The following is a 12,249-nucleotide window of genomic DNA, read 5'->3' as shown; positions in this document are numbered from 1 at the left end:
ATTAAAGTAAATAATCATAATCAAGTTGAATTATGGTTGTACTCGATGTCAAATCTGAAACAAAAACTGGAAAAAAGTGATCCTTCTTTCTCTGAATCATGAAATCTGTGAAATGCTTCTCCACTCTCACCATAGCAAAAGTCTGGCTCACAAAGGTTTTGTAGCAAACTGGGATGTTGCTGGTCTTTTGCACCTTCGTGGCATGCTGAAGTACAGAGTCAATACATGGGAGTTTCACTTGAACAATGGGGACTCCAAGTTCTTGTCCACTATTGGCCCTCTTATCATAAGATCTGATTTGTACATTCCAAGTAGTAAATTTAATAGGAAACTAATGAGCTGAGGAGCAAAATAAGAAATCAATTTGGCAAAGATTGGAAAATGAAACAGAGCCAATCCGGCACTGCATGCTTCAGCTACTCAATGGGGAATTTGTTCAGCTATCCAGAGAACCTGCAGGGTTTTCCAATTGCTTAAAATGCAAGTAGGTTTTCTTAATTACCAGCTTAAAGATATACTTAATATAATCCAGTATCACTGTAATTTAAAACTGCTTGACAGTATTTCTATTCTCCAGTAAATTTTGGTCTTTTATTTAATATCCCAGTATTGATACAAATATAGGTAAGCAATATCTAATGCTCAGTAAAGCAGTAAGACTGACTGCCTTTCTCTTTCCATCTCTCAGCTGTTACGTTTTCCCAGTGAATCCTTTTACTGCCCTAATCATCACCTAGTAACAGCAAATAATGATTTGCTCCTGTTAAGTTAGCGAAGATCCAAAGCCACAACATCAAATAAGTCTGCACTTGTGTAGTAACGTCTCACTCACCTGCAGCAGTAATTCAAGTTTTCCTCTCACCAGTTATGCTATGGTCTACTGACTACTTAGACCACAGACCATAAGACACAGGAGCAGAATTAGGCCATTCAATTATGGCCAATCTTTTTTTTTGCTCCTCAACCCCAGTTCCCGGCCTTCCCCCCATAACCTTTGTTGCTATGTCCAATCAAAAACCATCAATCTCTGCCTTAAATGCACCCAATGACCTGGCCTCCACAGCTGTATGTGGCAACAAATTCACCACCCTTTGGCCAAAGAAATTTCTCCACATCTGTTTTGAAAGGGCGCCCCTCTATCCTGAGGCTGTGCCCTCTCATCCTACCTCTCCCACCATGGGAAACATCTTCTTCACATCTATTCTATCTAGGCCTTTCAACATTCAAAAGGTTTCAATGAGATCACCCCCTCATCCTTCTGAATTCCAGCGAGTACAGACCCAGAGCTATCAAACGTTCCTCATATGATAACCCTTTCATTCCTGGAATCATCCTTGTGAACCTCCTCTGGACCCTCTCCAATGCCAGCACATCTTTTCTACAATGAGGGGCCCAAAACTGTACACAATACTCAAGGTGAGGCCTCACCAGTATCTTTTAAAACCTCAGCATCACATCCTTGCTCTTGTATTCTAGACCTCTTGAAATGAATGCTAACATGGCATTTGCCTTCCTCACCACTGACTCAACCTGCAAGTTAACCTTCAGGGTGTTCTGCACAAGAACTCCCAAATCCCTCCGCATCTCAAATTCCTGTTACATACATACTTCATGGGTATCTTGCAACTGTCTTATGACCATGACGTAATTGAGTATCTTGCGAGCATGATGTAGTGGTCTTGTGATGGTGGGGTGATGTAATTTTCCCACCAGTGTGAGGTCACGTGATGACATGCTCTCAACAGGTATATAAACTGGAAACTCCTGTTGTTACGCAGTTGATTCGTTGTTTAATTCGTTTGTTACTCCGTTATGCTGCGTATTCGTCTCATGACTCAGTTTTGTTTTAAAGTGGAGTTTTACTTTCTATTGTAAGTCTAGTATTGGAGAGTGAAGATCTTACTAAAATACGGGAGCCTGAAGGATTGAGTAAAGTTGGTGTCGTTTGACAGTTTCATAAAGGATCGACCTTATTGAATCTTCATTCAGAAATAGTGGCCTGCATCTGAGGTAACCCCTGTAATATCAGGAAGGTTTTTGCAGTGTTTATTCACCTGGAAAAGGTCAGTTCCTTCAAGCCATTTTATTTCCTTCATTGTGAATCTTTTGGACAGAATCAGCAGTAACATCGTGTCTTCGAAGAAATCCATTTCCAGAGAAGTCTCCCCTTATTGACTGTGTAAATCACTTTAAGACCGTGTTCGAATTTACCACTTTAAGAACTGTTCCAGATTTGCCATATAGCTGTTAACTTCCGGTTAAGTTAGTCGTTTGAATACTTTTTGCTATTGTTGAGCAGAGCTTAATAAAGGTTTGTTTGTTTATAAAACCTGACTTAATTCTATATTCATTGTTGCTGGTCATGTGACACTCCCCATTTCGAAAATAGTCCCCACATTTATTTCTACCGCCAAAGTGCATGACCATGCATTTTCCAACATTGTATTTCACTTGCCACTTTCTTGCCCATTCCCTTAATCTGTCTAAATCCTTCTGCATCCTACCTGTTTCCTCAACATTACCTGCCCCTCCATCAATCTTTGTATCATCTGCAAACTTGGCAACAAAGCCATCTATTCCAACAGCTAAATCATTTATATACAGCATAAAAAAGAAGTGGTCCCAACACCAACCCCTGCGGAACACCACTAGCCACGGGCAGCCAACCAGGAAAAGATCCTTTTATTCCCACTCGATGCCTCCTACCAATCAGTCAATGCTCTCACCATCTTAGTAACTTTCCTGTAAAACCATGGGCTCTTAACTTGGTAAGCAGCCTTGTCAAAGGCCTTCTGAAAGTCCAGATATACAACATCCACTGCACCCTTTACCTATCCTACTTGTAATCTCCTCAAAGAATTTCAACAGATTTGTCAGGCAGGATTTTCCCTGAAGGAAACCATACTGACTTTGTACTATCTTTTTCTGTGTCACCAAGTGCTCCATCACCTCATCCTTAACAATTGACTCTAACATCTTCCCAACCACTGAGGTCAGGCTAACTGGTCTGTAATTTCCTTTCTGCTGCCCTCCTCCTTTCTTAAACAGTGGACTGACATTTGCAATTTTCCAGTCCTCTGGCACCATGCCAAAGTCTAATGATCTCTGAAAGATCATTTCTAATGCCACCACAATCTCTAATGCTACCTCTTTCAGAACCCTAGGGTGCAGTTCATCTGGTCTGGTGACTTATGTACCCTCAGGTCTTTTTGAGCACTTTCTCTCTTGTAATAGTAACTGCACCCACTTCTCTTCCTTCACACACTACAACATCAAGCATACTGCTGGTGTCTTCCACAGCGAAGGCTGATGCAAAATACTTATTTAGTTTATGAGCCATCTCCTGTCCCCTATTATTTCTCCTGTTTCATTTTCTAGCATTTACATTTTCTATATCCACTCTCATTTTCATTTACATTTTCTAGCATATACACTTTCTATATCCACTCTCATTTCTCCTTAATTTTTACATTTTGCTGTTTCTAGCATTCTCTTTCAATTCAGATTTCCAGGACACGTTGTGAGCTGCACCTCGAAGTTTGATCACCTTTTTGTAACATATATCACATTGATAAGCTTGTTGTTCAACTCAGGAATAATCAGACAGCAGGAAGGTCAAAGAGGGAACATAACGAAGTAAAAACTAAACAAGCAGATTGAAGGGCGTAAAGAGGAAATACAGAATGGAGTGTGTGAAAATATGAGAGGGAACAAAGTAAACAATAATCTGTAGCCCAAATTTACAAAATTTCCTTTACAAAGGAAGCTCAAAGAAAGAATATGAAGTTTCATTGTTTTCAGTCATGTATATTCCGAAAAAATACAAGGAGAGTCGCATTCCAAACGAATGAGATCAGACATCCTACCACTGGCTTCAGTTCAAGTTTTTGAACCTTGTCCGCAAACAAAACTGATAAATGTAATGAAAGCATGAAAAGGCTTTCGTGAATGTTTGAAAGTACTGGCACATAAAGAATAAATTGATATTTCTTGTAAAGTGGTTTCTAACACCAGATAAACAGGCATCTAAATAGGAGGACTCAGAAACAGACATATTTTCGGATCTTAATGTTGTCTTTTTTTCCTTCAAGAGGTAGATTATCCAAAGGCAAAGTTTCTAAGTGTAACGTGCTGTAAGGGTTTTTTTGTAATGTTCACTGCTGAAGTAACGGTTTCTCTGTAGCAGCAATGTTTGGGTTATGGCTGGAGATAACAGGACGATGGATACACGTTACCAAATCAGGATTTTGTTGCCCTGTCTTGTGATTCTGGAAGCAGTTGATTTTGCAGGCTTTTGCCAGAGGGAGAGAGAAATGAAGAGAGAAAAGACACGAATGGAGAGATTTGGTAGACCGCCGGATGGGGTGGCCTCTGAGCGGGGGTCCGAAGGTTGGCGACACTCGGAGGAGACCGATGGTGGAAGAAGGACTACTGAGCGAGCTCCAGCTTAGTGCACCAACTGTTTAATAAGATTTGGGCCCTTTTTCTTTTATATTTCGTTTCTCTACTAACCATATAGTCAAAGTAAGAGTTATAAAGCTTAATCGTTTAATCACATATTGTGTACTGTTTGTTATTTCGGGGTACTGATTTGTAACAGGGGACACATCGCTCTGCATCCACCCAAACAAGATTCCTTAAGTTTGGCCAGGCAGGGGGTTATCATCCCCTATATTAAGCCGCTAGACGAAGCGAGTGTTACATAAGTAGCTGTAATCATAATTTATAGAAAAGCAAAAAAAAAATGCTTCTTTTGGAAACCGATAATTAAAACAGAAAGTGCAAAAAAAAAACCCTTCAAAGATCAGGCAATGTGGACAGACATAAATGCATTTAGTGTTTCAGGGTGAAGAACTGAACTGGTGAGAATACCTAGCATTCACCATTCAGATCTGGGATATATTTGCAGGAATGAAGGTAGCAGCGAATGATCAGTTTGGAAAGCGAGAAAATCAAATGATTAAATAAAACAAATAGTGACGCTCAATTACATCCTTTCAAGAAGTCCAAAAATGAAACAGGAAGACACACTTGACATTTTCTGTCTACTTCTCCTTTAGAAAAGTAACTTATTCTCTTTAGTGTCTTCATAGTATCAACAGAGTGATCAGTGACATCCTTTAAGAAAGCAATGAGTCTCTGTCACAACTGTTTCCCCTCCCTCAGCCTAATTTCCCAACTACCCTCTTTTTACCTGTTCCTATCCAAAATGCACTATTACCTCTGAGGAGCCCTAAATCCTGAGATGTGTAGTATCTCTCCCTCTATTGATTTTGCAAACTATAACCGGCACAACATCTTACTGTATATGTTTTTTAAAAAAGCACAATTTCTATCAAAATATCTGTGTATTCACCAAGTTTGCCTGTTGCTCTGTGAAGCTAGTGGATTTAGTATTCAGGAGTAAATACTAAAATGCATCTAATATATTCCAGCCCATGTAAAGGGGGAGAAAAGGGATGGGGGGGGAAGAATTCTACACATAGCCCTTTTTATGATATGAAACAAAATTGTCTGATTGCCCACACTGACCAAGTAATCAGCAACGACCATGTAGTCTCAACACAGACTTGGCATTTTTCAAGACAAAAATGATTCACGGGTTTAAAATTCAAAACCAAGAGAAAATCTGTAGATGCTAGAAATCCAAGCAACACACCCAAAATGCTGGAGGAACTCAGCAGGCCAGGCAGCATCTATGGAAAAGAGTACAGTCGCGTTTCGGGCCCAGACCCTTTGGCAGGACTGGAGAAAAAAAAGCTGAGGAGTAGATTTGAAAGGTGGTGGGGGGAGGGGGGGTAGAAGAAATACCAGGCGAAAGGTGAAACTTGGAGGGGAGGGGAATGCTGGCCTTTATTAATCAGAGCATTGAGTATAGGAGTTGAGATGTAATGTTGAAATTGTATAAGGCATTGGTAAGGCCAAATTTGGAGTATTGTGTACAGTTCTGGTCACCAAATTATAGGAAAGATGTCAATAAAATTGAGAGAGTACAGAGGAGATTTACTAAAATGTTGCCTGGGTTTCATCTCCTAGGTTACAGAGAAAGGTTGAACAAGTTAGGTCTTTACTCTTTGGAGCGTAGAAGGTTGAGGGGGGACGTGATAGAGGTGTTTAAAATTATGAAGGGGATTGATAGAGTTGACGTGGATAGGCTTTTTCCATTGAGAGTGGAGAAGATTCAAACAAGAGGACATGAGTTGAGAGTTAAAGACAGAAGTTTAGGGGTAACATGAGGGGGAACTTCTTTACTCAGAGAATGGTAGCTGTGTGGAACGAGCTTCCAGCAGAAGTGGTTAAGGCAGGTTCGATGGTGTCGTTTAAAGTTAAATTGGATAGATATATGGACAGGAAAGGAATGGAGGGTTATGGGCTGAGTGCAGGTCAGTGGGACTAGATGAGAGTAACAGTTAGGCACGGACTAGAAGGGCCGAGATAGCCTGTCTCTGTGCTGTAATTGTTATATGGTTATATGAAGAAAAGAACTAGGAAGTTGATTGGTGAAAGAGACAGAAGGCTACAGAAGGAAGAAAATAGGGTGGGGGGAGCACCAGAGGGAGGTGATGAGCGCGAAGGAGATAACCTGAGAGAGGGACAAGGGGATGGGAAATGGTAAAGGGAGGGAGGGGGCGTTACTAGAAGCTTGAGAAATCGAAGTTCATGCCATCAAGTTGAAGGCTACCCAAACAGAATATAAAGTGTTATTCCTCCAACCTAACTGCAGCCTCATCCTGACAGTGGATTCAAGTTGGGAAGAAATAAATTTTAAAAGGCATGCTATGCCTGAAAAGAATATTTCATGTGCATTAGAGAGCTATGACTGATGTTAGTAACAAAGTCTTGCAACACATCCATGTTTGAAAACAACTCACAGAATTTTAAGTGATTAAAATTAAAGAGGACACAAAGAAATCAGTGAAGGCAGTTCTACCATTCTGATTCTCTGTGCATTTTTAAATCACATATTCTCAAACCCATCTAAAAACTGATTTATCACTTGCTTTTCAAGATGAAAGAAAAGGATCTGGCTTATGGGAAAAGCAAACCAATTAGCTGCTTGAGAGTTATCAGAATGAACCTCCCAGTTTCCAATGAGAGAGTGAAGAAATGTCACAAGAGTTCTGCATCTGTTTTGTCCTCACATATGGGAAGAATGAGAGGAGAGACATATAAAAATTATGAAAGGGACACATAAAACAGAGGCAGAAAAGTTGTTTCCACGGGCGAGACTAGAACTAGGGGACATAGCTTTAAGATTCAGGGGAGCAGATTTAGGACGGAGATGAGGAGGAACTGCTTTTCGCAGATAGTGGTGAATCTGTTGGGAAAAATATGTGATCCTCTGGGGTAATGCCTTCTACAAAAGCTATTTGGTGTCAGGTGTTCCAATCAATGAGATGAACTTGGAGGTGTGGGTTGTAGACCTTATAAATTCTGCCCTATAAAAAAGCACACAAAGTCAGGTTACTGAGAGAACCTGCTCTTCTCAAGAAAGATCTGTTTATGTGCATCACGCCTCGATCAAAACAACTTTCAGAGGACTTTAGAAGAATTGTAGAGATGAATGAAGCTGGAAAAGGCTCAGAAGCATTTCTAAAGACCTAAATGTTCATCAGTCTGCAGTTACAGAAATTGTCTACAAATGGAGGAAACTCAGTACTATTGTTAGTCTTCCTAGGAGTGGGCATCCTGCAAAGATCACACCAAGAGCACAACGGGCAATGCTGAAGGAGATGAAAAAGAACCCAAGGGTAACAGCAAAAGAACTGCAGATATCTCTAGAACTTGCTAAAGTCTCTGTTCATATGTCTACTATAGGAAAACTACTGAACAAGAATGGCGTTCATGGAAAGGCACCAGGAATGAAACCACTGCTCTCCAAAAAAAAAACAACAACATTGCTGCACATCTCAAGTTTGCAAAATACCACCTGGATATTCTACAACACTTCTGGGACAATGCTCTTTGACCAGATAAGACAAAAGCTTAACTTCTTAGCAGAAATGTTTGGAGGAAGAAGAGCACCACACACCAACACCAATACCTCATCTCAACTGTGAAGCATGGTGGAGGGAGCATCATGGTTTGGGGCTGCTTTGCTGCGCCAGGACCTGGACAGCTTGCAATTGTTGAGGGAGCAATGAATTCAAAATTGTATCAAGACATCTTACAGGAGAATGTCAGGGTAGCAATCCTTCATCTGAATCTTAACAGAAGTTGGATAATGCAACAAGACAATGATCCAAAAGACAAGAGTAAATCAACAACAGAATGGTTTAAAAAGAAGAACATTTGTGTTTTGGAATGGTGACTTTAATCCTTTAGAAATGTTGTGGAAGGACCTGAAGCAAGCAGTTCATGCAAGGAAGTCCACTGACATCCCAGAGATGAAGCAGTTTTGTAAGGAGGAATAGTCTAAAATTCCTCCAAGCCGATGAGCGGGACTGATCAACAGTTACCGGAAATGCTTGGTTGAAGTTATTCCTGTACAAGGGGGTCACATCAGTTACTGAAAGCAAAGGTTCACATACGTTTTTCCAACAAATACATGTAATATTGGATAATTTTTCTCAATAAATAAATGAATTAGTATAGCGTTTTTGTGTTATTTATTTAATTGGGTTCTCTTTTTCTAGGTTTAGGACTTGCATGAAGATTTGATCACATTTTAGGTCATACTTATGCAGAAATAGAGAAAATTCTACAGGGTTCACAAACTTTTCTAGCACCACTGTGAATCCTCATCTGACAATGGCTTGGATCAAGTTGTTCTTACCTTACGCATTTTTTCCAACTCTTGTTGCTTGTCTTCATTTGCTAGCTGCAGTTCTTTCATTCTCTGTGCTATCTCTTCCTGCTCTGCTTGTTGTTTCTGCCGCAGTTCTCGGCGTTTCTGACGACCTTCTATGTGTGGAGGAAGCTTTTCACCCTTCAGTAGGTTGATGGTTGTTTGAATAGCTATTCACAAGGTCAGAAAGAGAAGACAAGGCTGGATATAGCAGGGATTATATATATTAAAAAAATCTCAAAGCCTCCACTGCCTGGTCCTCATCTCCATAAATTAGTCTTACATTATATGCCAATCCCCAAGGCAAATATGCATGATCAGAGTGTAGAAACCATACAATCAACAGATATCTATTGCTTGAAAATGTATTCCCAGAATGGAGTTTATAGCTCTTTAAATACCGTATGATACCATACTAGCATAAAAGGTTGTGTCCTTGAGGACCAAGTTAGTACTGGTGCTACTAAAGTCTATTAACCTAAGGGGACAAATATTAACTGGATTTCTTTTTACAATTCATAGTCATAGAAAAGTACAGCACAGAAACAGGCCATTTGGCCCATCTAGTCCATGTCAAACAATTTAAACTGTCTATTCCCATTGACCTGCACCGGGACCGTATCCCTCCATACTCCTACCATTCATGTACCTTTCCTGTCAATTTAGTCAATAACTAGTCACCTCAGGAACAGAAAGGATCATAAAAACAGAAAATATGCAGCAGTCCAAAGTGAGTTTGGAGTGTGTATTTGGTGAATAAGGTTAGGGACAGTGCATCGAAATTTAATAGCCAATAACAGACCGAACATGAAGCAGATAAGTCTATTGGCATCAAGATCCCATGTGGTCACCTTATTGAAACAATGGGAAATGGGGAAGGGGGGCTGGGGGGAGGCACTACTGGAAGTTTGAGAAATTGATGTTCATGCCACCATGTTGGAGGCTACCCAGACAGAACATAAGGTGTTGTTCCTCCAACCTAAGTGTGGCCTTATCCAAGTAGAGGAAGCCATGACTGACATGTCGGAATGGGAATAGGAATTAGAAGTGAAATTTAAGTGGGTAGCCACTGGGAGGTCCCTCTGTTTCTGGAAACAGAGCATAGGTGCTTGGCAAAGTACTCCTAATCTAAGTTGGGTCTCACCAATATACAGGAGGCCACACCAGGAGCACCGGATACAGTAGATGACCCTAACAGACTCGCAGGTGAAGTGTCACCTCACCTGGAAGGACTGTTTGGGGCCCTGAATGCTAGTGAGGGAGGAGGTGTAGGGGCAGGTGTGACATTTGTTCTGCTTGCAAAGCTAAGTGTCAGGAAGGAGATCAGTGGATAGAGGAGTCATAGGGAGTGTTCCCTGTGGAAAGAAAGTGGGAGGGAGGAAAAGATATGCCTGGTGGTGGGATCCCGTTGGAGATGGCCTTTTTTTAGGTTTCATTTTATTCATTATTGGGATCTGGACATCATGGCAAGACCTGCATTTATTGTTCATTCTTATTTACCCTTGAGAATGTGGTAGTCAGGCAACATAAACACAAGAGACTCTGCAAATGCTGGCAATTCAGACTAACACACACAAAATGCTGGAGGAACTCAGTATGCCAGGCAGCATCTATAGAGATGAATAAAGAGTTGGTGTTTTGGACCAAGACCCTTCATCAGGACTCATGAGAGAGAATCCTAAAGTGGGCACTGGTGCATACCTCAATAATGGCTTCCTTGACTTCTTGATCATTGAGAGTAGACAATTGGGTAATTAGCTACAGTGTATTTGTTCTACTGTTTAAGAGTTGGATAAACCTGAATGATCTTCCATATTGTCCGGTATATGCCATGTTGTAACTGTATCAAACCTGATTGGCTGGAGGTGAAGCTAATTCTGTCTGGTCCCTTAGCCTTTGCTGTCTCCGATGCTCTAGTCTTAGACACTCCCACCATAGGAAACATCCTCTCCACATCCACTCTATCAAGGCTCTTCACCATTCAATAGGTTTCAATAAGGTCACCCCCTCATTCTTATGAATCCTAGTGAATACAGGCCCAGAGTGATCAAACAATCTTTATATAACAAGCCATTCAATCCTGGAATCATTTTCATGAGCCTCCTTTGAACTCCCTCCAGTTTCTACGATAAAGGGTCCAAAATTGCCCACAATATTCCAGATGAGGCCTCACCAGTGTTTTATAATGTCTCAACATTACATCCTTATCCTCTTTAAATGAATTCTAACATTACATTTGTCTTTCTCACCACAGACTCAACCTGCAAATTAACCTTTAGGGAATTCTGCACAAGGATTCCCAAATCCCTTTGCCCATCATTTTTTGTATTTTCTCTCCATTTAGTAGTCAACTCTTTCATTTCTTCTACCAAAGTGCATGACCATACACTTCCTGACATCCTGCTATTCCTTCATGACTTCCTTTCATCTGCTATTTCTTTGCCCATTCTAATTTGTCTCAGTCCTCTCTACTTCCTCAAAACTATCTGCACCTCCACCTATCTTCATATCATCTAAAAACTTTGCTACAAAGCCATCAATTCCATCATCCAAATCATTGACATATAACAGAAAAAGAATTGTTCCTAACATAGACCCTTGTGGAACACCATTAGTCACCAGCAGTCAACCAGAAAAGGCTACTTTTATTCCCACTCGTTGCCTCCTGTCAATCAGCCACTGCTTTATCCATGCTAGAATCTTTCCTACAATACCATGGGCTCATATAGCTTGTTAAGCAACTTCATGTGTGGCACCTTGTCAAAGGCCTTCTGTAAATCCAAGTACACAACAACAAACAATTCTCCTTTGTCCATCCTGCTTATTATTTCTTCAAAGAATTCCAACAGATTTGTCAGGTAAGATTTTCCCTTGAGGAAACTATGCTGACTGTGGTCTATTTTATCATCTACCTCCAAATACCCTGAGGTCTCATTCTTAATAATTGACTCTAACATCTTACCAACCACTGAAGTCAAACTAACTGGTCTGTAGTTTCCTTTTTTTCCCTGCCCCTTTCCCTTCTTGAAGAGTGGAGTGACATTTGCAATTTTCCAGACTTCCAGAACCATTCAGGAATATAGTGATTCTTGAAAGATAATTCCATCTTTCAGAACCCTGGAGTGTAACACCATCCAGTCCAGGTGATTTATCTATCTTCAAACCTTTCAATTTCCAAAAAACCTTCTCTCTAATTGCGGTAACTTCACATACTTCATGCCTCCTGACACCTGGAACTTCCACCATACTTCTAGCGTCTTCCACAGTGAACACTAATGCAAAATACTTATTCAGTTCATCCGCTATTTCTTCGTCCCCCATTACTACCTGTCCAGCGTCGTTTTCCAGCAGTCCGATATCCACTCACACTTCTCCTTTACACTTTATGTATCTGTAGAAATTTTTGGCATCTTAATATTAGTGGCTAGCTTACTTTCTTATTCCATCTTTACCTTCTTAAT

General features: G+C 40.6%; 1 protein-coding gene across 1 annotated transcript in view; it reads right to left on the bottom strand.

The window, feature by feature from the left end:
- The window catches only part of swap70b (switching B cell complex subunit SWAP70b), a 121,260-nt gene that overhangs the window by 28,416 nt on the left and 80,595 nt on the right, over positions 1-12,249 (bottom strand). Inside the window, exon 7 of the mRNA XM_072272616.1 lies at positions 8,777-8,958. Within this exon, the coding sequence (XP_072128717.1) occupies positions 8,777-8,958 (182 nt within the window). The remainder of the gene's footprint in view (positions 1-8,776; positions 8,959-12,249) is intronic.

The sequence above is a fragment of the Mobula birostris genome, chromosome 11 (genome assembly GCF_030028105.1).
Source record: "Mobula birostris isolate sMobBir1 chromosome 11, sMobBir1.hap1, whole genome shotgun sequence".
NCBI classification, from domain to species: Eukaryota; Metazoa; Chordata; class Chondrichthyes; order Myliobatiformes; family Myliobatidae; genus Mobula; species Mobula birostris.
Note: the sequence above shows the minus strand (reverse complement) of the source record. Positions and strands in the feature narration are given on the sequence as shown.